Source organism: Bos taurus, chromosome 11 (genome assembly GCF_002263795.3).
Source record: "Bos taurus isolate L1 Dominette 01449 registration number 42190680 breed Hereford chromosome 11, ARS-UCD2.0, whole genome shotgun sequence".
Lineage (NCBI taxonomy): Eukaryota > Metazoa > Chordata > Mammalia > Artiodactyla > Bovidae > Bos > Bos taurus.
The window spans coordinates 3,909,382-3,935,060 of NC_037338.1; the positions used below are offsets into that span (position 1 = coordinate 3,909,382).

Consider the following 25,679-nt stretch of genomic DNA (forward strand, 5'->3'; position numbering starts at 1 on the left):
CCAAGCAGGGAGACCAGCCAGTGCCAGCAGAGGAAAAACCCCCACTCCAAATTCCAATCTGCACCCCATACTTTGGCTTTCAAAAGCCATGCTTTTGAAAAGATGTCTTGGGTTGAGAGTCACACATATTTTCTTTCAGATTCAGACACTACGGCTACTCTTACTCCACAGCATATAGCTATCAAAGTGCTCAAAATGGGTCATCTCCTGTCTGTTCTTTGCTTCTAACTCCACCCTTTCATATTAAAAGTGTTCTCTCTTGGGAGTTTGGGATTAACTGATACAAACTATTATAGAGAACGGATAAACAGTAAGGTCCTACTGTAGGGCAGAGGGACCTCTATTCAATACCCTGTGATAAACCATAATGAAAAAGAATACTAAACAGGAATGTGTGTATGTATGTGTATAACTAAATCAGTTTGCTGTACACCTGAAACTAACATAACACTGTAAATCAAGTACACTTTAATACAATAAATTTTAAAAAGTGTTCTCTCCATGACATCAGAGCAAGTCTACACTACCTAACTTAAGACTTTGTGCAGTAAAGCTCTCAGCTAGTCGTGCTTGGAATTCCAAGGGACACCACTGACTCTTCTAATCAGGGAACAGTCACACATGGTTTTCCTACAACCATCCCTCCCAGCGTATCCTCCACTGTCCACCCGAACACAGCATTACTAGTGACTTCCAGAATTTTCTCCATGCATATTTTGCATAGTACCACCCTACTCTCTTGGGGAGAGTGGCTTACCAGCGCTCAGAAAAAGTTCAAACTCTATCATAATAGAGAAAAAACTCCATCAAATTAGTGATATGTGTTTGATGATGTCCTGTTTTCAATGTTACTGACAAAATTTTTATTTTTGTATTTCTTTGAATCATATCAATCAGTTTCTATGGGAGAAGCCGGCAGGAAGCCATGAGGGAACTTTTACACAACCTTACTGAAAGTCCCTGGTTTCGGTCACTGGTTTGTTTTTACTGAAGACTGAATCTAGCTTCTTTTTTCTTAATTGTAGAAAAGCACATACCCACATTAGACATTAAAAGTATAAATCACATTCCGTGAACCTAAGAATCTGAAACATACAAAATTTCTAAAGAAACCACTTTCATTTCTTCAAATCAGTAATCAAGTCAGTTGTCCAATGAAAACAGTACCTTTAGGTTTTCAAAGAATTACTAGCTGAACCGTATAAAATTGCCGGTGTTTGAACATTTTTGACCAAAAAATGGTAATTTCATACGGTTCAACAATAATAGCTTCAGACTCAACAATTCAATTTAAAAATCTATAAATAAATAATAAATCTATAAATCTACCGATGAAAACATAAAGAAGCACTAATAACTAATATCCAATATGTAGTACGTAAAAGTCAAACAGAAAACATTTTTTTCATTGTTATCAGCAAGATGTTGGGTGGTACTACTTAATTTAACATTTAAAAACTGGCTTTTTATGTTAAAATTAAAATTATCAAAAATTAAACGTACTTTTAAATTATTTTAGTATTTATTAAATAATAAAATTCTGGCACTGGAAAGAAGGTTGACAAACCATCTGATCCATCCCTCTGTTCTTTGGTAACCATACTGAACTATTTTATACAGAAAAAATTTTTCTTAAATATATGAAAAACTCCCTGTAACAGATTCTAAAATTTAACAAGCTGCACACTTCAGGAAGTCACTGCTTTTGACAACATCTTATTCCACATTCACCATTCTTATACAACCATTTTTAAACAGAAAGGAGAAGGCCTACATGAAATTATGGACACTTTCCCATGAACAGATCTCTTAAAGAAAAAAATGAAAGAACTGGATTCAGAAGATAGTTTAGGAGACTAAAAGCCTAGAAAAGTCAAAGACAGGAGACTGAATGAAACAGGTTATAAGAACAGAAACTGAAGACATTTCTAAGGAGAATGGATAGCTAAAAATTACAAACAAGATGTGGTATCTCACTGTTTCTCTAATCTTTTTGTGCATCAGAACCACCAGAAAGAGCCTGTCAAACATAAAATTCGGGCCCCATCCTCCAAAGATTCTGATTCAGTAGGTCTGACATGTGTATGCTCAGTTGTATCCGACTCTTTGTGATGCTATGAACTGTAGCCCGCCAGGCTCCTTGGTCCATGAGATTTTCCAGGCAAGAATACTGGAGTGGGTTGCTATTTCCTTCTCCAGTCTGACACAGGGCCTGAGAATCTCTAACAAGCTCCAAGTTGATGCTGAGCCACTGGGTGAGTAGCACTGACAGACCCAATACTGTCCTCAACGTAGGTCTAGACTCCAGCAGCCTGCAAATTAATACTGTTCTGCCCCCTACCCCTTCTCTCCTCATGTAAGAAGCAAAAAGAAAACTCGGGGCACTCACTGTTATGTAATTCCTGGGGTCCCAAGATCTCTCCTCTCACCTCTCAAGAGATGAGATGTTAAGAGCTCCGAGGAGAAGAGGGGTTCATCAAAAATTTTAGGTCCATAATCCTCAATTCAGGGACTTCGCTGGTGGTCCAGTGGTGAAGAATTCACCTTGCAATGCAGGGGACGCAGGTTTGATCCCTGGTCAGGGAACTAAGACGCCCCATGCCAGGGAGCAACTAACCCCATGCACTGCAACTAAAGACCCTGAGTACCACAGCTTAAAGAGCCCACGGGCCGCAACGAAGATCCTATGTGCTGCGACCAAGACTGACACAGCTAAATAAATACACCGCTCTAAAAAAAATTCCGAAGTTACACCTGGGGACAGAAAGGATTTTGAAATGTTCAGCCAACACCTATTTCCAAGGTCTCTTTTAAGAGTTACAGGAATGAACAAGATCACTGCCTACTTTTGGAGTCTTTCAGTCAGAACCCATGACATAAACATGAACTGTGAAGAGAACTTGTACCCTTCTAAACTCAAAAGGGAAAATGGGGCTCACAGATATAGAGAACCATATATTTTATTTACATTAAAACAAAGAATATAATTCAATTTGTTCCCTTACATGATGTTTTCACTATGCTTATACAACAGGACCCTAGTGAATAACAGATATGCTACGGTTGAAGAGTCTTCTGGAACATGATCACTATTTGTAAGTTGTCCCCTAAAGTAATATAATTATTAATGATGTCATTCAAAACAAAACAAACTTCCAAGTAGAGGTTTAACAGGTAAAAATCTATCCACTGACCTTGTAAAGCACAAAACCTTAAGATATAAAATGATGTTGCATATACCTATCACCCACACTTTCTTAGAAATATTATCTTCGTCTAAATAGTTGCAATCACTTCCCTTGATTTCCCTTGAAGACAGGGTAGTCTCTCTTTAGGAATTTTACTATCAAGTCCCAAAGTCCATTATCATTGTGAAATGAGAAGAAAAACAATAATTTGCATAACCTGGGATAAAGGTACTTAGCCATAACAACAGTTCTTTACTTCTAAAAAATATAAATGATTTTATGCAACCTGATTTTGTCAAATTCAATAAGCCATAAGGAACTCAGGGTAAAAATCACCAGATGGTTATTAACTATTTTCCTTCAGAACTTAAACTTATTGGCAGACATTTTCCATAAAGGTGTCGCTTTGCTCCCAAAAGGAAAAAAAAAAACATTTGTATTCTAAAATATAGGGGCTTCCCTGATAGCTCAGTTGGTAAAAAAATCCACCTGCAATGTAGGACACCCCAATTTGATTCCTGGGTTCGGAAGATCCTCTGGAGAAGGGATAGGCTACCCACAACAGTATTGTGGCCTGGAGAATTCGCAGAGTCAGTGAATTATATAATGGTGACTGAGTGAAATATATAATGGTATATATTTTTCTACGAAGAATCTTTCAAGACAGAGCATTTTATTCATTAGAATCATCTTTACTTAAAAATAATAATACTGGTAATTAATCAATTCTATCAATTCTACCCAGTGGACTGGCTCTACTAATGAAAGTGCTAGCTGGACATGAATACTCCTTTTATGACCAGTTTCATGATTCTTTCTTCCCTCTCCTCACTTTCCTCTTTTCCTCATTTTCCACCTTTTCCCCCTCCTATTCTTCTGTAAAACTCTTTTCAAATTCTTCTTTGTGTCTTTTTGGACCTTTCATTTTCAGCCACAAACTTCATACCTCTCACTTCTTCTTTCACATATTCCACCCCACCCCCACCCCCACCCCCCCCCGCCATCCACTCCACGATATCTTTCTCTGCTGTCTGTTTCAAATTACCAAGCACTTTATTCTCCAATTGACGTAAATAGGCCACTTGCCTGGAGACCCTAACTTTGTAGTCTTTTGTAATCTTTAATGAATACAAATGAAAATTTAGGATTTTTCCTTCTTGTACTCATCATGGCAAAGAGAAGAAAACTGCCAGAGGAAAATGTTTCATAATGATTAAGATAAATCAGAACATGAATGTGGAACTGTAAACTCTTAACAATGTTGATCAATTCAATCATAAAAGTGAAATCTCATACTACAAGTCTTTAGATGACAATATCCTAAATGACTTTTCTCAGGTTCAAGATCAGGCTTTCCAATTACAGACCAAAACAGAGCAGACACATTTCTCCCTATCCTTCACACTGCTGCTGCTGCTGCTGCTGCTAAGTCGCTTCAGTCATGTCCGACTCTGTGCGACCCCGTAGACGGCAGCCCACCAGACTCCCCTGTCCCTGAGATTCTCCAGGCAAGAACACTGGAGCGGGTTGCCATTTCCTGCTCCTTCACACTAAGTACAATGAAAACCCTGCACATTATATATTAAGCATACAGAAAACTCTACACAGCAGGAAGAAGACAGCAGACAGAAGAGATCTTGGGACCCAAGGAATTACCTAACAGTGAGTGCCATGAGTTTTCTTTCTGCTTCTTACATTCCAGACTGGTATCAGAGAAGCCAGCATCCTGGAAACACCAACAAGAGGGCACAAAAATGCCCCAAGAAAGTCTCACTCTGTCTACCAAAGTCCAAGGGTGGCCTAGTAAGAGAGAAAAAATGTTCTACAATAACTGTTCTATTTCAAAGACTATTAAAAAAAAAAAAAAAAGTCCCATCTCTGCTCTATAGGCAAAAGCCATGAAGGGAGCCTAGACGTCTACCCCTGCCTAACTGTAACAAAGACACACACACACACACACACTCAGGACTGAGTGAGAGGCCAGGACTTTCATTTAACTTGCAGCAGTAATGAATACCCATTTGAGGTGTTAGTGGGACCTCTCCCACTGCCAGCTAGAGTGGAATCAGAAGAGGCCAAGTAAGAAGACTGGACTTCTCTCCTCACCTGGTGGTAACGAGGTAACATTCCCTTTTTCCCTCCCAGAATGGTGTCAGAAGGGGGTCAGTGAAGATGGACAAACTAAATAAGACCCAGATTCTCATAATACCCCAAATGCCCTGGATACAACTGAAGTCACTTATCATGTTAATAAACAGACAAAGCTCAACTTGAATGAAAAAGGACAATCAATATATGCCAACACTGAGGATGACACAGATGTTGGAATTATCTGATAAGGATCTTTAAGCAGCCATCATAAAAATGCTTCAACAGGCAAACTAAATAAATGGAAAAAATAGAAACCTTAAGCAGAGAAACAGAAGACATAAATTATAAAAACAAGTGAAAATTTTAGAACAGAAAATACAATTGTTGAAACAAAAATCTTAATGGATGAGCTCAATAGAAGAATGGAGAGGGCCCCCCAAAATATTGGTGAATCTTGAGAAAAAATAATCAGTATAACCCAATCTGAACAACAAAGAGAAAACAGACTGGAAAAAAAAAAAAAATTAACAGAGGCTCAGAAACCTTTGGCACTAAAACAAAAGATCTAAAATCTAACATTCGTATTATCAGAGTCCCAGAAGGAAAAGAGAGAGGGCAGAGTGGGAAAAATATTAGAAGAAATGATGGTTAGAATTTCCCAAATTTGGCAAGAGACAAACCTTCATAAAGATTCAAAAAGCTGAGAAGATCCAAAACAGGATAAAGCCAAAGAAACCCATGTCAAAAAAATGCCACAAATAAACATCAAAAAACTAGGAACAAAAACATCTTGAAAGCAGTCAGAGAGAAACGACACATTATCTACTAGAAAAAAAAAATTTTTGAATGACTGCAGATTTCTCATCAAAAACCATGACAGCCAGAAGGAAGTGGCACTACATTTTCAAGCACAGATCTTCCTCGAATTGTAATGGAATTACATCCCAATAAAGCCAGTGTAAGCTGAAAACATTATTAGTAGAAAATGCATTTAATACACCTAACCTACTGAACATCATAGCTTAGTCTAGCCTACCTTAAATGTGCTCAAAACACATTAGCCTACAACTGGACAAAATCATCTAACACAAACCTATTTTTCAACAGTGTTGAATATTTCAGGTAATTTATTGAATGTTGTACTAAAAGTGAAAAACAGGATGTTTGTATGGATACAGCATGGTTGTAGGTATATCGATTATTTACCCTCATGATCCAGTGGCTGATTGGGAGCTGTGGCTCACGATTCTGGCACTGCCCAGTATCATGTGAAAGTATTATACTGCATATTCCTAGCCCAGGAAAGATGAAAATTCAAAGTATGACTTCTACTGAATGCGTATAGCATTTGCACCATCATAACATCAAAAAGAAGACTTCTGAAAGTCCCTTGGACAGGAGATCAAACCAGTCAATCTTAAGGGAAATCAACCCTGAATACTTGTTGGAAGGACTGATGCTGAAGCTGAAGTTTCAGTATTTTGGTCATCTGATGCAAACAGCCAACTCATTGTAAAAGTCCCTGATGCTGAGAAAGACTGAGGACAGAAGGAGAAGGCGGCATTAGAGAATGAAATGGCTGGATGGCATCACTGATACAACAGACGTGAATTTGGGCAAAGTTCAGAGACAGTGAGGGACAGGGAGACCTGGCCAGCTACAGTCCATGGGGTCGCAAAGAGTCAGACACGACTGGGCAACTGAACAAGAACAACATCAAAAAATCATTAAGTAGAACCATCATAAGTTGGGGACCATCTTTACTGGGGGAAAAAAAAAAAAGAATATCAACTCCAATTTCCATATCTGGAAAAATTATCCTTAAGGAATGAAGGAGAAATCAAGATACTCTCAAAGAAAAACTAGTGGAATTTGTCATCAGCAAACCTACCCTGACATGATTGCTAGAGAAAGTTCTTGAAAGAGAAAGTAAATGACAGAAGAAATCTTGGAATATCAAGAAGAAAGAAGGACCAAAAAAGAGCAAAAATACAGGGAAACACAATGGATGTTTCTTCTGTTTTTGAGTTTTTCTTAATTATGTTTGATGACTGAAAGCAAAAACATCTGATTTGGTTCTCAGTGTGGAAGAAATTGTTAAACCAATTATAAACTGGGGAGGGAAAAGGAGTTTTAAAGGAGATAAGGTTTCTACATTTCACATAAACTGATAGAATGCCAGTGGCTGTAGACTGTGATGTCATGTCTGTGCATTGTATACCTAAAGCAACCAGTAAAACATCTGTACAAAAGGGACACGTTCAGAGACACTATAAAAAAATATTAATGGGATTTAAAAAGACATGTTCAAGTAGCCCATAAGAAGTCAGGAAAAAGACAACAAAAACAGAGAGGAAAAACAGTGAACAAAATAAAATGACAGACTTTAAGCCTGACATTCCTAATCACACAGAATGTAAATATTCTACATATACCAATTAGAAGAGGGGTTGGAATAGTGAATTAAAATACACGATCCCACTACATGCTGTCTACAAAGCTGACCTCCACAGCATGGACTCTTACTCAACAATAAAAAGGAATGAACTACTGAAGTAGCCAACAGCTTGGATGGACCTCAATTTTGCCGAGTGAAAAATGTCACTTTCAACAGGTTATGTACGGTATGACTCCATTTATATAACATTTCCAAAATGACAAAATAACAGTGATAGATAACAGATTACTTGTTGCCAAGAATCAGTGATGGTGGGAGATGGAGGAGCAGGTGTGATGATAAAGGCGGCACAAAGGGAGATCTTTGTGATGATAAAACTGTTGTTCACCGTGTTAGCAGCAGTGGTTATAGGAATCTGCACATGTGATAATGTGACATAGAATTATACACACCTATAATACCAATGTCAACTTCCTGATTTTGAATCTGTACATTATTCCATAGAACTGTCACAAGAAGTAAGCATTTGAGGAAAATGGATCAAAGTTACCTTGCATCTCTCTGAACTGTCTTCACAGCTGCCTGTATTTCTATAATTCTTTTAAATAGTTTTTTAAAAGCAAAACAAAAAAGAATCAACGAATGAATAATCATTTCTGAAAACTAAAAGGAAGCACAGCATTTTCATCAAGTTAGTCATTCATCTGGGAGGACTTCATCATAATGAACCATAAGAACCCAGAACATCCTGTTTTGCTAAAAGGATGGGTAACAGCATTCTTTTGTCTATGATGTGATTGTACAATGGGATTTACTGAGCAGGTTCACAAGCAGATAAATGATAAAGGCTTGTGGGCATACTAGAGTGATCAGAAAGGATTTTGGAATGAAAAAACTTCATTGGACTAAGCATTCTAAATTTAATAATGAAAACGTTTACAATCAAGGTGCAAAGAAGATGGATATACTCTCTTCAACGAAATACTGAGCTGCAAATGCTTTCAAAAATTTTGTGTTTTGATAATAGAGGTCCAGAAGAACTAGAAGCAACGAATGATGAACTAGAACCCATTAGACGTGTATCTGAAATCTGGAATTAGAATTTACTAGCAAGACGTGTACCAGGGTCACATCCTGTAGTCAAAGGATATCGTCCATTTTAGTTTATACACCTAGCAAAGTGGAAACAGGAGAATAAAAATGTGGCTTTGCCATGCTTAATTTCTTGTTAAAATTTACAAGAGAGTTGTTTTTCACTGTCCTTCTATTCTTATGTATGTATTATTTATAAAATCACTTCCAGTAAAAGTAAAGATGTCCACAGGACCCAGACGACCGGGTAAACACTGATGTCTATTTTTCCTGGTAGAATGAGGACTTTTAAACTGGGTTTAAGGAAATGAGCACTTCCCTCCATTCACAGTTCAACTCTTCCCACGTTATCTAGAGCAAACCTCAGTGGATGGGGGTCTAGTCCTCAGAATCGCACTGGACAACACAGAAAGGACCAGTGAGTTCATCAAGTTTCCCACGGTCCCACCCACTCTAATAGTTCCTACAAGGTCAGCCACATGGTGAAGCCAACGTGACAACTCCTACATCTGGGGAGGTAAAGAGGACGGAGGGGACAGTCATCCTCTTAGAAACAACAGAGACTGCAGTTGCTAAGAAAAATACCCACATCCTGAAGTTCTCACTTATAGGCTGAAAATTACTCTCGAAAATTCCTTGGGCCCCACTCATCCACCCTTCTGAATGTTGAAGCTTTTCATAGGCTCTGAAATTTCATCACCTTTGCTTACCTTAGTATAAGGTAAGTACCTATCCTCATCTTCATCCAGATGCCATTGTAAGCCCTCATGTTATCCCCCACCTGGATCAGAACACAACTGTTCCCCATGCCTTCTTGCATCCCTGGACTATCACATAGCATATTTCCTAAACTGAAAACCCTTAAATCTCTCTCTGCTTAACTCTCCAACAGTCTCTCTTCAGTTCAGTCGCTCAGTCGTGTCCGACTCTCTGCGACCCCATGAATCGCAGCACACCAGGCCTCCCTGTCCATCACCAACTCCCGGAGTTCACTGAGACTCAACGTCCATGGAGTCAGTAATGCCATCCAGCCATCTCATCCTCTGTCATCCCCTTCTCCTCCTGCCCCCCATCCCTCCCAGCATCAGAGCCTTTTCCAATGAGTCAACTCTTTGCATGAGGTGGCCAAAGTACTGGAGTTTCAGCTTTAGCATCATTCCTTCCAAAGAAATCCCAGGGCTGATCTCCTTCAGAATGGACTTGTTGGATCTCCTTGACTCCAAGGGACTCTCAAGAGTCTTCTCCAACACCACAGTTCAAAAGCATCAATTCTTCAGTGCTCAGCCTTCTTCAAAGTCCAACTCTCACATCCATACATGACCACTAGAAAAACCATAGCCTTGACTAGATGGACCTTTCTTGGCAAAGTAATGTCTCTACTTTTGAATATGCTATCTAGGTTGGTCATAACTTTTCTTCCAAGGAGTAAGTATCTTTTAATTTCATGGCTGCAGTCACCATCTGTAGTGATTTTGGAGCCCCAAAAAATAAAGTCTGACACTGTTTCCCCATCTATTTCCCATGAAGTGATGGGACTGGATGCCATGATCTTCGTTTTCTGAATGTTGAGCTTTAAGCCAACTTTTTCACTCTCCACTTTCACTTTCATCAAGAGGCTTTTGAGTTCCTTTTCATTTTCTGCCATAAGGGTGGTATCATCTGCATATCTGAGGTTATTGATATTTCTCCCGGAAATCTTGATTCCAGCTTGTGTTTCTTCCAGTCCAGCGTTCTCATGATGTACTCTACATGTAAGTTAAATAAGCAGGGTGACAATATACAGCCTTGACGTACTCCTTTTCCTATTTGGAACCAGTCTGTTGTTCCATGTCCAGTTCTAACTGTTGCTTCCTGACCTGCATACAGATTTCTCAAGAGGCAGGTCAGGTGGTCTGGTATTCCCATGTCTTTCAGAATTTTCCACAGTTTCTTGTGATCCACACAGTCAAAGGCTTTGGCATAGTCAATAAAGCAGAAATAGATGTTTTTCTGGAACTCTCTTGCTTTTTTGATGATCCAGCGGATGTTGGCAATTTGATCTCTGGTTCCTCTGCCTTTTCTAAAACCAGCTTGAACATCAGGAAGTTCACAGTTCACGTATTGCTGAAGCCTGGCTTGGAGAATTTTGACCATTACTTTACTAGCATGTGAGATGAGTGCAATTTTGTGGTAGTTTGAGTATTCTTTGGCATTGCCTTTCTTTGGGATTGGAATGAAAACTAACCTTTTCCAGTCCTGTGGCCACTGCTGAGTTTTCCAGATTTGCTGGCATATTGAGTGTAGCACTTTTACAGCATCATCTTTTAGGATTTGAAATAGCTCAACTAGAATTCCATCACCTCCACTAGCTTTGTTCGTAGTGATGCTTTCTAAGGCCCACTTGACTTCACATTCCAGGATGTCTGGCTCTAGGTCAGTGATCACACCATCGTGATTATCTGGGTCGTGAAGATCTTTTTTGTACAGTTCTTCTGTGTATTCTTGCCATCTCTTCTTAATATCTTCTGCTTCTGTTATGTCCATACCATTTCTGTCCTTTATTGAGCCCATCTTTGCATGAAATGTTCCCTTGGTATCTCTAATTTTCTTGAACAGATCTCTAGTCTTTCCCATTCTGTTGTTTTCCTCTATTTCTTTGCATTGATCGCTGAGGAAGGCTTTCTTATCTCTCCTTGCTATTCTTTGGAACTCTGCATTCAGATGCTTATATCTTTCCTTTTCTTCTTTGCTTTTCTTTTCTCTTCTTCTCACAGCTATTTGTAAGGCCTTCTCAGACAGCCGTTTTGCTTTTTTGTATTTCTTTTCCATGGGGATGGTCTTGATCTCTGAATCTTATGGACAGAGAAGCCTGGTGGGCTACAGCCCAGGGGATTGCTGAAGAGTTGGAGAGAGCTTCAAGGAGAAGATAATGGTATTTTGAAGGATGAATGGAATTTTATCAAATGAAGTAAGAGTAGGGTGGGTCTGTTAAGCCTGAGCTAAAAGAGATAAAACTCCTAGTGTGTTTGTAGAACTCTAGGCAGTATGAGATCGTTGACACAATACATGATTTTGGGCAAGAGTAAGAGAGACTTACAGTCTGTAAGCTCAACAGTCTATTGCCGTTGTTTAGTCGCTAAGTCATGTGCAACTCTTTGTGACCCCATGAACTGCAGCCTACCAGGCTCCTCTGTCCATAGGATTCCCTAGGCAAGAATACTTAAATGGGTTGCCATTTCCTTCTCCAAGGAATCTTCCCAGCCCAGGGATTGAACCCACATCTCCTACACTGGCAGGTGGATTCTTTATCATTGAGTCACCAGGGAAGCCCCTAAAGACCTTTTGTTTATATGAATTATAACCCATTGCATGTTAACATAAAAAACTATATCAAAAATAACTACATTTTCCAAAATAAAAAATTTGGTAGAGTGAAATCTGCTCAAATCTCTAATATTTGGCTTAAAGTACAGCTGAATTCTTGTATCTGTTTTTCTGCTATTTCTTATGAGAGTGAAAAAGGGATATAACCAAATAACATATCAGTGTTATTAGAAAAACAGTCTTAACTTCATAAATTTCCTGAAAGGGTCTCAGGAACCCTCATGGGTCCTTGAACCAAACTTTGAGAACCACTAATCCAGAAACATGAAAGCTTATGTACCCCAAAAGTTAACATTGCTCTAACTGCTGGATTCCATTGATTAGCACTTTATTTAAGATTTTCATGCAGTTACATTCTATTAAGTAAGACTGATCTATTAATCTCCTTTTTTTAAAGCTATTCTTTTCCACTACTGGCTAAAGAGCCCAGGGCGCCTTTATCTGTGTACTTCATTAAACAATCAAGTCGGAGCTGGGCAATTACTCACATCCTTCAAGTCTGACTGGCAGTATTTCTAAAGCAGCACACACACGCAAAAAAGTCAGTTAGCTAATGTCCTGTAATAACCCAATGTTCTCAATTTAGTCTCCACTAATATGTCAGCCGTGAATAATATCCTTTTAGAGTTAAGAACACCTCAAGCACAGATTCCAGACAACCTCTGAGCAGAATACATTTCCTGCTTTCCAACCTGGAAAAATTAGATTAGGAAACTGTTTTAGGAAATGGATGCTGGCCAACTGAGCTGAACATAAAATAAATACCCCAGGCAAGTCCAAGGGCCAAATGTGCCAACTTTAATATATAAACAAGAGAGGCTACTGGCCAACTAGGCAGAAAATGGGTCTACACTGTAGCCCGCTTCAGTTCCTATGTTAAAATTGGGTCCTTATTTATAAAATCTCGGATGTTAAAGACTTTAAAAAAAAGAAGTTCAATATGGCAAAAAACTTTGCTATGCTGTGATTTTATGTGTATGTATTTAGAGCTTGAGGGCTTCCCTGCTGGCTCAGAAAGTAAAGAATTCACCTGCAATGCAGGAGACCCAGGTTCCATCCCTGGGTTGGGGAGATCCCCTGGAGAAGGAAATGGCAACCTGCTCCAGTATTCTTGCCTGGAGAATCCCATAGACGGACAAACGGGCCCCGTGGGCTACAAACCAAGGGTTTGCAAAGGAGTTGGACACAACTAAGCAACTAAACAGCAGCAACAATTTAGAACTTGGAGAATCACAGGTATGGTGGTTCTCTATGCTGGCTGAGTATCAGAATCACCTGAGGGAACATTAAACAAATTCTCGGGGTGAAACTTCTCTGGTGGCCAAGTGGCTAAGACTCTGCTTCTATTGCAGGGGGCCCAGGTTTAACCCCTGGTTAGGGAACTAAGCTCCTACACACTACTTGGTGTAGCCAAAAAGTAAAAAAAAAAAATTAAAAATTAAAGTAAAAAAATTTTTTTTCTTAAATGCTCAGGGGATTTTTAACTTATGGCATAAAAGACTGAGGGAGCCCACAGATTCAATGCTTTCTCCAAAAAGCAACTATAAAGCTACAAGGGGTGGGGGGGGAATCCCACCATTTCAGCACTATGGGAAATGAACCAAAGACAGAGTAGACTGAGAAGAGTTTATTCATGAAGACGACGGCACTTCGGGGGAAGAACAGGCTAAGTCTTTGACTGTCTTGGCAGCAGCTATTCTCTTGCCTCCCCAGCTATACAACTTCAGAGGTTCAACAGGGCAGACATAGGTCTGGACACGTGCCAGTTCCCTGGGGCGCGGTGGGTGGGTGTGGGATAGCGACTCATCAGATTCAGTGTTGTTGGTCAAAGTGTCATCTAGAGGCAGGTGCTCAGGGAGGGCCAGAGGCCGTGCAAGCCTGAGATGCTGCTCTGTTTGGGGAGAGCACTGGACTTGGACACTGCAGACCAATCAGAGATGGGGCAGGAGCTCTGGGCACTGAGACAGCTATGGGGGCTTACAAGGCTCTTCCCATCTCCCAGGTTGACAGGGAACTGTCAGCATGCACAGCAGAGACCAGAGAGGGGCCTGGGCACCCACACACACCTGCACACAGAGGAACAGAAAGAGGCCGGAGGAGGAGAGGAGAGCCTCAAGTCTGACTGCCCCGCCAGCCACATGCACCGCCAGCAGGGGAGGGAGCTTTACTGCTTCGAGCGCTTGATCACAACCTCTGAGCTACCTGAGGCTGGGCACAGTACTATGCAGACATACGTGCAATCCCACGAGGAAACCAGGCTTAAAAATAAAAATACACCAAGACAAAAGTGGAGAGCATCAGTAGTCACACTGTGGAGAGACAGACTCGAGAGATTTAGTCCAGTCAAGGTACTGAACAAATGAGTGAACAAAATCACTACCGCCACTGTCAAAGGTAAAAAGAAAGAATCTAGAGCTGCATCAATATACTTATAAAAAAAGCATGCATGCACGCTCAGTTGCTTGGTCGTGTCCGACTCTTCTGTGACCCCATGGACTGTAGCCCGCCAGGCTCCTCTGTCCATGAGATTTCCCAGGCAAGAATATTGGAGTGGGTTGCCATTTCCTCCTTCAGGGTATCTTCCCAACGACCCAGGAACCAAACCCACAACTCCTGTGTCTCCCACACTGGCAGGCAGATAATTTACTACTGAGCCATCTGGGAAGCCCAAGTAAAATATACAGTAGTCAACAAATACATGGAAGACAAGCAAAGAAGAAAGGAAGGGTGACCCACAGTGAAAGTGAAAAGTGTTAGTTGCTCAGCCTTATCAGACTCTTTGTAACCCTGTGGACTGTAGCCTGTCAGGCTCCTCTGTCCATGGAATTCTAGGCAAGAATACTGGCGTGAGGAGCCATTCCCTTCTCTAGGGGATCTTTCTGACTTGCGGGTCAAACCTGGGTCTCCTGCATTGCCGGCAGATTTTTTTTTTACTGTCTGAGCCACCATGGAAGCCTGGTTTAAACAGCAGTCAATGGCAATATCTGAGTGTTCCCAGATGTTGGATTTAGCAGATGAAGATTTCAAAACCGCTACTATCAAAGAACTGAACAAAACCACATCTGAAGGATTAAAGGGAAGTGTGATGAAATTGATGCTATGAATAGAGAAAACAGAGAGGAAGAAATTATAGAACAAAATGGAAATTCTGGAGTTGAACAGTAACTAAGATGAAAAATTCGTGGTAGGGCCTCAACAGCAGATGTCTGGTGGCAAAAGAATGAGTGAATTTGAAGCTAGAGCAGGAGAAATTAACCAATCTGAAGAACAGAGAGGAAAAAAAGATTAAAGAAAACTGAAGAAAGCTTTATAATATGAGATATCACCAAGTACACCCAGATGAAGAGAGAAAATATATGGAAAAATCAATGGCTGTCCCACAAACTAAGGAACACGGGGACTTCCTCAACTTGAGAAAGAACATCTACAAAAATTCTACAGCTAACACTGCACTGAATGTTCAGTGATCAACTAGACGCTTTACCCCTATGATCAGGAAAAAGGGGAGGATGTCTGCTCTCACGACTCCTACTCAATATCATATTGGAATAAAACAGGAAAAGGAAATTAAAAGCACATATACAAGGACTTCTCTGGTGGTCCAGTGGCCAAGACTCCACGCTCCCAATGCAGGGAGCCTGGGTTCAGTCTCTATTCAGGGAACTAGATCCTGCATGTCACAGCTAAGAGATCGCATGCTACAACTAAGCTCCAAGACCTCACACACTGCAGCTGAGACTTGGCACAGTCAAATACACAGAAATGAGTATTTTTTTAAATAAATAAAGGTAATTGTACAAATTGAGAAGAAAGAAGGAAAAGTGGCTTTGTTTGCAGATGACAACTGTCTATGTAGAAAATCGCAAACATCAACAAAAAAACTCCTGGAAATAATAAGCAGTTATAGCAAGGTTTCAGGATACAAGGCTAATATACAAAAACCAACTGCATTCTTACAGACCATCAACAATTGGATTTTGAAATTCAAAACACAGTACCATGTACATTAGCAGTCCCCAAAATAAATAAATCTAACAAATTATGTCCATGGTCTCTACCCAGAGAACTACAAAACTTTGCTGAAAGAAATCAAAGGAGATCTAAATTGATATTTCTTGATATCAGTTCTTCCAAATTTAATCTATACAGTAAGATGTCTGTTCTCCCCAACTTAATCTACAAAGAAAAATCAATAAAGCCAGAAGGTAGTTCTTTGGTAAAAATCCTCCCACAGGAAAAAAAACCAGGCTCAGATGGTAATGAATGCACGGTTGGTTCAATATCATAAATCAATTAATACAGCACATTAATAGAATAAAAGATAAAAGAACATGATTTTCAATAGATGCATTAAAAAGCAATTGACAAAACTTAACAATCGGTACTTCCCTTGTGGCCCAGTGGCTAAGACTCCCACACTCCCAAATCAGGGAAGCTGGGGGTTCAATCCCTGGTTGGGGAACTGGATCCAACTTGCCACAGCTAAGAGTAAAGACTTTGCATGCTGCAACTAAAGACCCTGCATGTTGCAACTAAGATCCGGCACAGAAAAATAAAATATTTTTTAAAAATCCAACACTTGTGATTTTAAAAAACTATAATTCACATCATATTTAATGGGAACATGCCAGTTTTATTCAATGTCGCACTGGATTGTCTAACCAGTACAACACAGAAAAAGGGAGAGTTGGGGCAGAGGGGAATGAAGAAAGAGAAAAAGAAAGATAAAATACATTTTAAAGGTTTCTAAAGGGATAAAGGCAATAGGTAATATACCAAGAATATAGGACTCCATAGCCTTACTGGCTGCTAGAAGATAGTAAGAGCATTTTTCTTTTAATTCAGAAAAAACAAAATTTTCAACTTAAAACTCTTTACCCAGTCATCAATGAAGTATGAAACTAGGATTTTAAAATATTCAAACACGGACCTATTCAGGAAGCTGCTGGAGAACATGCAAAGGAAAAAAGCCAAGAAAAAGAAACACTCACAATCTGGAAAACACTCCCCAGAGGGTGGAGCTGGTGATGCTGTAGTCCCTCAGTCATGTCCAACCCTTTTGCAACCCTGCAGACTATAGCCCACCAGGCTCTTCTGTCCATGGAATTCTCCAGGCAAGAATCCTGGAGCAGGTTACCATTTCCTTCTCCCGGGGATCTTCCCGACCCAGGGATTGAACCCAGGTCTCCTGGACAGCAGGCAGACTCTTTACCACTGAGCCAAAAGGGAAGCCCTTCCCAAGAGGGAGACAAAGGGATAACTGTGACTGCAAAGCCAAAAGACAGCTCTGCAGAGGCCTGGCGTGTGACCGTCCAGATTGGAGAAGGACAGGGAGTCTCAGGAAGGAAGTAACTGGGAAGAAAATAAAACTGGTGAGTTATCTGGTATGCGAAAAGATTTGGAGAGAACTACTGACAGACATATGGCCCAGAGAACCAACTGGAATAAAACAGGCATGCAGAAAATGAAACCAGAATAAAAACTGTTTAATATCGGGGAAACAAAAAGCTGTACACTGAAGGAAAGGTACACAGACAATACGCAGCTCAGAAGGTATATTTATTCAGTCTCAACAATGTAAATATGGTATCACGATTTAGCTGAAAACTGTGATGTGATTACACTGGAAGAATGAGAAGGAAAGAGGAAATCAGAGCTAAATTTTCATCTATAATAGGAAGTCCATAGATGGTATCTAGGAGAAGGCAATGGCACCCCACTCCAGTACTCTTGCCTGGAGAATCCCATGGGCGTAGGAGCCTGGTGGGTTGCAGTCCATGGGGTCGCTAAGAGTAGACACGACTGAGCGACTTCACTTTCACTCTTCCCTTTCATGCATTGGAGAAGGAAATGGCACCCCACTTTAGTGTTCTTGCCTGGAGAATCCCAGGGACAGAGGAGCCTGGTAGGCTGCCATCTACAGGGTTGCACAGAGTCGGACACGACTGAGCGACTTCACTTTTAACTTTCATGCACTGGAGAAGGAAACGGCAACCCACTCCAGTGTTCTTGCCTGGAGAATCCCAGGGACGGGGGAGCCTAGTAGGCTGCCGACTATGGGGTCGCACAGACTCGGACACGACTCAAGTGACTTAGCAGCAGATGATATCTAAAAGATGTCTAAAAAAATTAAGAAAGTAGTATACACACACACACATATAATTTATAAATATGGAACTGCCAAAAGAACTGAACATATAATAGGTTCTTTTAAGATTTAGGAGATTTAGGAAACTAAGAGACTAAAAAGGAATGAAACTGGATGTTAGTCTTCCAATATCACCTTTCAGAGTTATCAAAAAAAATTTTAAACTATGGGCATATTTTACTTTAATAAAAATTTTGACTTAATTTGAAAGCACACAACACACAAACATGCAGCAATAATACCACTGTCACTGAAGGACCTAGAAACCACGACTGGAAGAGCCACTCTGCAGTACAGGAGGATGAGAAGAAACGAAACCCTGAGGAAGTCATGAGATGGCAGAACTTGGGAGCAGAGCCCGTGGAGAAGAGGGGCATGAGGAGGGTCAGCAAGGCCACGCCCTGGGAGGCGCTGCTGGGAGGCTGAGCGCATCTGTGCACCAACTTCTAAGATCAGGCCACGCGGTGACATACCGGCTGGAAGGTGCCACGAGGGTGGGCAGCCCGAGATTATGGGACTGCTGAGTCACTGCAGCCAGAACCTACGGGGCAGATACGGCTGTGGCAAAGGGGGCTAGGGGAGGGACATTCACAGGAGTAAAGAAGGTCAACAAGCCAGGGTTAATATCAAGTACTCAGGATGGAAGATGAAGATGAACAGATCCTGGAGACCTCTGACATGTCAGGATGAGAAACTCAAAACTGCACAGAAAACGGGTCTGTCCTCATCTTACACAACCTCTCAGTAGCATTCCAAGTGGCTGATGACTTCTCTCCACCTGAAATTGCTCCCCTGAAGGCAACCTTTCACGCCACAACCCCTAACATTCTGCCTGCTTCTCCGCTTTTCCTGCTCCCCTTGACCTCAGTGATGGAGTGTGCCAGGACTCAATCCTCTCACTTTTCTCGTCCATCCCCAGGACACTCAGTTTGTCTATATGCCAATAACACTCACACTTCTTTGTTTTTAGTTTTTGTATAGGAGTATAGTTGATTGTTTGGTTTTGGTGTTTTTGTTTTTAATAGGCGTATGGGTGTACAGGGCTTCCCAGGTGGCGCTTGAACTCACTTGCAAATGCAGGAGACTCCAGAGACACAGGTTGGGAAGATCCCCTGGAGGAGGAAATGGCACCCCACTCCAGTATTCTTGCCTGGAGAATCACACAGACAGAGGCACCCGCTGGGCCGCAGTCCATGGGGTTGCAAAGAGTTGGACACGACTGAAATGGCTTCACACACATAACATACTTGCTTTACAATGTCTTGTTAGTTTCTGCTGTACAGAAAAGTGAGCCAGCCATAGGTATACATGTGTGTGCTAAGCCGCTTCAGTCGTGTCCAACCCTTTGCAACCCCACGGACTGCAGCCCGCCTCTGTCTGTAGGCTCCTCCGTCCATGGGATTCTCCAGGCAGGGAATACTGGAGTGGGTTGCCATTTCCTCCTCCAGGGGATCTGCCCAACCCAGGGATCGAATCTGTGTCTCTGGTGTCTCCTGCATTGGCAGGTGGGTTCTAGTGCTACCTGGGAAGTCCTACATGAATACACACATCTATCCCCTCTTCCATGGATTTCCTTCCCATTCAGGTCACCACAGAGCACTGAGTAGAGTTCCCTGGTAGGTCCTCACTAGTTATCTGTTTTATACATGGTATTGATAGCATATATGTGTCAGTCTCACTTTCCCAACTCATCTCTCTTGGTATCTATACAGAAAAAATTTTTTTTCTTTTTGGCCACACCATGCAGCTGCCAGTAACACCCAAATTTCTATCTCTGGCCTAAGCACCTCGCGTTTATCACAGAACTCACAATGGCATCTCTACCCTCCTCCCGACGCCCCCATCCTCGCACTGCGCCTCACCTGGGCTCACTTTCCCTGATGGTCTTTCAACACGCCAAGCTCGTTGTTGACTTGTACACATCCTGATTCTCCTGCTGGGACTCCCCTCCGCCTGCTTCCCTGGCCTCTTATCACTCAGGCCTTGATTCACCTCCTCGGAGAGGCCTTGTCTGACCACCTGCATGTAAACAGGTGGCCCTCGGGCCCACCTGTCACTGTCCACCCCATTCGCGTGTTTCACTGCCAGCATTAAGTCATCGAGTCTGGTCAGCTGCTCAGCTATGACTGTGCAACCTCTCCCCACTGAGCATCTCGATTATCCACGGGCACTATGGTAGCAAGGATGTTGACCACCACACTGCCAGTACCTGGTGAAACATCGCCTTGTCCACATTCAACAAGCACGAGGTGAATAATAAATTAACTGAGCTACAGAGACAAAAACAAGCAATCTGAAGAAAGCTAGTTTCAAACCAAAGAGCACTGTGGCAATAAACCACCATTATCCTATAACTGGGGTTAGTACATCGCCTTCAAGATTGAATTCATCACCAAGCAGGGAAAGCTGTAACACTCATGGGTGCACTGTTCAATTACTCAGCGATAGTTTGCACATTAACTTCTGGCCAGTGTATCAAAAGAACACAAGAGGCATAGTTCACAAGCAGGAAGAAACGTCCCTTACAGAGGGTGACGAGGGCATCTGCAGTGTTCTATTTCTACCTTACCTTTATCTTGAGTTTTCTGATAGGGAAACTCCAGTGATCTTTACTCTTTTTATCAATCAGGTGAGAAAGAGTACAGCTTATTTCCCTTGAGAAGAGAGTTGATTAACCTTCTAAATTGCAATCAACACACTAAAAAGTAACTTCCTTTCATGACTGCGTCAGCACAAGCTTGCCACCACCCAGGGAACAATTTCCCCTTCTTGCTGGTTGTATTTCCTTATTTAGGAATTAACTGCAACCCTGGGTTGGTTCCATGCAGTGTTTAATGAGTGCACTGGATCACACTCTCTCTCAGGTACACAGGTTCACAGTGATTCTGAGAACCACTGAGAACTTCACTTCCCATCACGAGCAAATCGGTTTCCCTGTTTTGCTCGAACATGGCCATTTTCTTTGTGTGTGCTCAGGCGCTTCAGTCCTGTCTGACTCTCTGTGACCCTATGGACTGTAGCCCACCAGGCTCCTCTGTCCACGGGTTTCTCCAGGCAAGAATACTGGGGTGGGTTGCAACTCTTATCCCAGGCTAACTGTTAATAGTAATAATAATTACTCTCTAGTTCATCAGTTTGGACAATAAATTATATGATCATCCTAACTGTTGAGGAAATAAATGATGCCCATTAAAAATATTATCTACAGCTGAACAACTGATATGTAATCTTGGAACACTCTGACCTCCTTAATGAAGATCAACTAGCCATAAAACTCCTATGACTCAATACCAAGAATAAAGTGTGCGCAAACACTGAAATGAGGACTACAATATGTATGTTGAAGACGTCAATAAAACTAATAATTCAAGAGGTTTTGTTATCACATGCTAAACGTTAACTACCATGTATACAGGGACAAAAGAGTCAAGGCAAGCTGTTGAATGAACAAGGATGAAAATGTTATACAGCTAGTTCAGAAGAACTGGGACCAATCTTATAAGCACAGAACAGTGTAAAAGATGACTGCAGAGTAACATCTGCAAAAATGACGGAGTAGGGGCTCCAGGTGTTTACGGACCTCAGAAACACTGAAATGATGTGACTGAAAAAAAAAAGACGAGATGTTACTATACCTGTAGAATAATACTTGCGTAGCACTGTTACACAGATCACTATACAATTTGTGTAAATGTTATAAAACACAAAAAGGTTATGTCTATACATACATATAATTTATGGGCATTAGCATGCATAAATTAACATATAAACACTGGACTAGAAGGGCACACAGACATGACATAGTCTGCCAGGGTCAAGGCGGGGGCAGAGGCAGAAAATGCGTGAAAGAGGTCAGAGACGCATGCCACGCTTCACTTAGTAACAGTTAGAAGACTGGAAGTAAGTACGGAAATCTGGGGGTGGGGGGGAATACTTCTGTGTCATTCATTATATTTTTTCTCTATACTCTGAAATTTTCAAAAGTGGGGTCAGGTAGGGTGGGGACATGGTCACTGTCCTGTAAGAGGCTCACTGTCTAGACTTAATCCTAGTTCATTTTTGCTGGCTGCCAGAAGTCACTGCTTCTTTTTATAAATATTCATGCTCTGAAACTACTCAATTAACATGTCCCCAAATGGCAAGTTCCATAATTGACAGGATCCACCTTTTTGTCCTTGGAGGGGGGAAAAAACCCAAAAAACCTGTTTGCTTACATTTTACCTTCAAGCACTTCACCCGGTCTTCAGAATTCCTCCATGACGTTAACAGGAAAATGAAAGGCAAAAAGAAAAACAAAAACTCAAACCCCAAACAAAGCCGGAAAGGTAACGTGACTTTTCCAAAATCCAAGAGCAAGCTCTAAGAGAACCAAAGGCTTCAGGCTCTTGTTTTTACCAATGATAATACTGCCATCATTCCTCAGGAAAAGAAAATACTATCAACAGCTTCGTAACACTTTTAAATATTCTCCACATTCACCTTGCCTTTCACTTCTAAAAAGGAATCAAGTCCTACTCTGCCAGAGGAAGGCTGGTCATCTGTCATCTCCAGAGTTCTTTCTGGACCTTCTGTTAATCCAAATATTTAAACATTTGTTACAAGTCAAAAATTTCACACATTCCATGATACACCTGACCTTCATTATAACTCACTCCCCGAAAATGGTTTCAAAGTAACAAGTTCCACACTGCAAACTTACATTTTCTAAATACCTATAAATCTTTTTGCCAGCAGCCTCAGGTTCACCTTAATCAACTCTGTTATAAACCAAACTATGTAAGTCAAGTCTAGGACATTCTCCTCGGTGATTTACTCAATGTCAAGGTCCTTTCAGGCTAGCACAACTGAAATAGCCTGCTTTTTAGGTCCATAATAAAAGGAAAGATACTAAATTTGATGTTTGATAAAACACATTGACTATGTGTTTTATTTTGATCAAAATTCCCCAGATTTATGTGTCCCCTGCATCAGACCAATAAACCTAAACTCTGAAAGTTTAAGATTCTCTATAATTATATCTGGGGGAAAAGAAAAGGTTATAACCATCCTAAACTATGACAACATGTTGCTAGGAAGACTTTAATGTGCCAAAATAAAATCTCACCATCATCAGTCAAATGAACACATACTTCTTCAGCAACCAATAACAATAGACACTTCAATTCGAAGGGAATTTGCAACAGATTACCTGCATGACCTAAGTACCCTTTAAGTAAAGGCAGAGTGAACTGACTTTTTAGCTGAAAAACAATCAAATTAAACTTGAGTTTTTTCTAAATTTCTTAAAATCGAAATCTCATACTCTAAAAGAAAATCACAACATAAATGAACAGGGCTAGAACATGATTAAATACTATCAAAGAACGTATTATTTTAGAAAAACCACGTGAAAGAAGCCATGTTCGGTGACCAACAAAACGGGACTTCCAGAAGCTCCTCTGTGGAGACCGTTCTCTGCAGCAGTGGGCAGTCGGCTTCAGGTGGTACGAGCCACGGCATCAGATCCACCTGTACTCAGATTCTATCATTCTCCGATCACATAACAGTATGGGACGAAGTAATTTACTAACTGCCCGAGTGTCTTCACGTCAAACATGGATTTCATACTCCCTTATCTCCCTAGAGCTGTGGTGAGGATTGAATGAGACCATCAAATGGCATTCTTTACCATTCCCAAATGCCAATTCTATGCTTATCTTCAATTTTGAAACTACAGGCTTATTTCTCCTGAAACAGCAGCAGTAAATAGCAATTGTTGTTTAGCTATTAAGTAACGTCTGACTCTTGTGCGACCCCAGGGACTGTAGCCCACCAGGTTCCTCTGTCCATGGGAGTTTCCAGGCAAGACTAGAGAAGTAGGTTGCCATTTCCTTCTCCAGGGGATCTTCCCAACCCAGAGATCAGACCCATATCTCCTGCATTGCAGGTAGATTCTTTATCACTGAGCCACCTGGAAAGCCCAGGAAATAGCAGTAACAGAGGTCTAATCAGTATTATTATCTCTCTGCAAACTGCTTATAAATTAACAGAACCTTGGGTTTGTGTTAGTTGCTCAGTCATGTCCTACTCTTTGCAACCCCATGGACTGCAGCCCACAGGCTGTCCGGTCCATGGGATTCTCCAGGCAAGAATACTGGAGTGGGTAGCCATTCCCTTCTCTAGGGGATCTTCCTGACCCAGGAACTGAACCCAGGTCTCCTGCACTGCAGGTGGATTCTTTACCATTTAAGCCATCAGGGAAGCCCACTGATTAAAGAGGGAAAAATAGGAACGGATAAAAGATCTGGAGGAATGGTGCAGTTATGAGACAATCCGAGATAAATTCAAATTATGAGAGGCAACAATAAAAAAAAACTTTACAACAAATCTTGTTGTAAAGTTTACTTTCAAATCTTGAAGGTCAGGTTTTTAAACTTAACCTCCACTGGCTTAATTAATCAACCATAAGGTACCAGGGAAAACTCTATCATGGCTGTAAGCCACCAGACATGCAGTTTAGGGATATCATATTTCCTGGAACATTTAGGCTCTTTTTCCATAACTCAGACACAGGATTTGTGAAGAAACTTTTCTCTAAGTTTATCAAGGCATCAACAGAAGTTTCTTTACACTGAAGATGCCCAGGATTAACAAAGAAGTAAATTCGAGTAACCACCAGGTGAGGAAAGAGATGAACTATTGACAGGACGCAAACTTCTCCCAGGGGGGTTCCCAGGTGGCGCAGTGGTAAAGAACCCACCTGCCAATGCAGGAGGCACGAGAGAGGCAGAGGAGCTCGGCAGGCTCCAGTCCATGGGGCCACAGGAGAGCCAGGCAGGACTGAAGTGATTGAGCGCACACACATTTTTCCTACCCCACACATGACTTTTCACACTCTCCTTTAAGTAACAAGTCCCAGGCGGCCTGGTTGCCCTACAAAACTCCAGTCCTATCAGAACGCCTCTTTCAAGAGCTGGAGTTCATGCACATAGAACAAAGTCTTAGAGATCAAGAAAACCTCATAAAGAAAGCAGAGGACAGCACCACGATGGGTTAAACTGGAAAAACCAACCAATGACCATCTCCTAAGAACAACAGCAACACTTTTCTTCATCCGTACAGGGAGTAGCCTGTACCCTGACAGGCTCCCCAGTCCATGGATTTTCCAGGCAAGAATACTGGAGTGGGTTGCCATTTCTTCATGAAATCCTAAGACCCAATATTGGTCTTTAATATGATCCCTCCTGAAAGGAAGTAGCACTCTTAAGGCACAACTTATTCCACACTTTCTATTTCAGAAAAATATTAGGATTGTCTGCAAGCATTGAAATTGGATTAAGAAAGCAAGCATGCTTCCAAAGTTGTCAGAGAGAGTTTTTATGAGATAAAGACATCAGCTTCTTCTCTTCTCCTTTTTTTT

At 41.2% G+C, this 25,679-nt stretch overlaps 1 protein-coding gene across 3 annotated transcripts in view; it reads right to left on the reverse strand.

The window, feature by feature from the left end:
• MGAT4A (alpha-1,3-mannosyl-glycoprotein 4-beta-N-acetylglucosaminyltransferase A) overlaps positions 1-25,679 on the reverse strand; it is a 126,417-nt gene that overhangs the window by 75,154 nt on the left and 25,584 nt on the right. The window contains exon 1 of one of the 3 annotated variants that reach the window (XM_059891023.1): positions 8,228-8,317. Within the exon in view, the coding sequence (XP_059747006.1) occupies positions 8,228-8,234 (7 nt within the window). The 5' untranslated portion in view covers positions 8,235-8,317. 3 annotated transcript variants of the gene reach the window in all.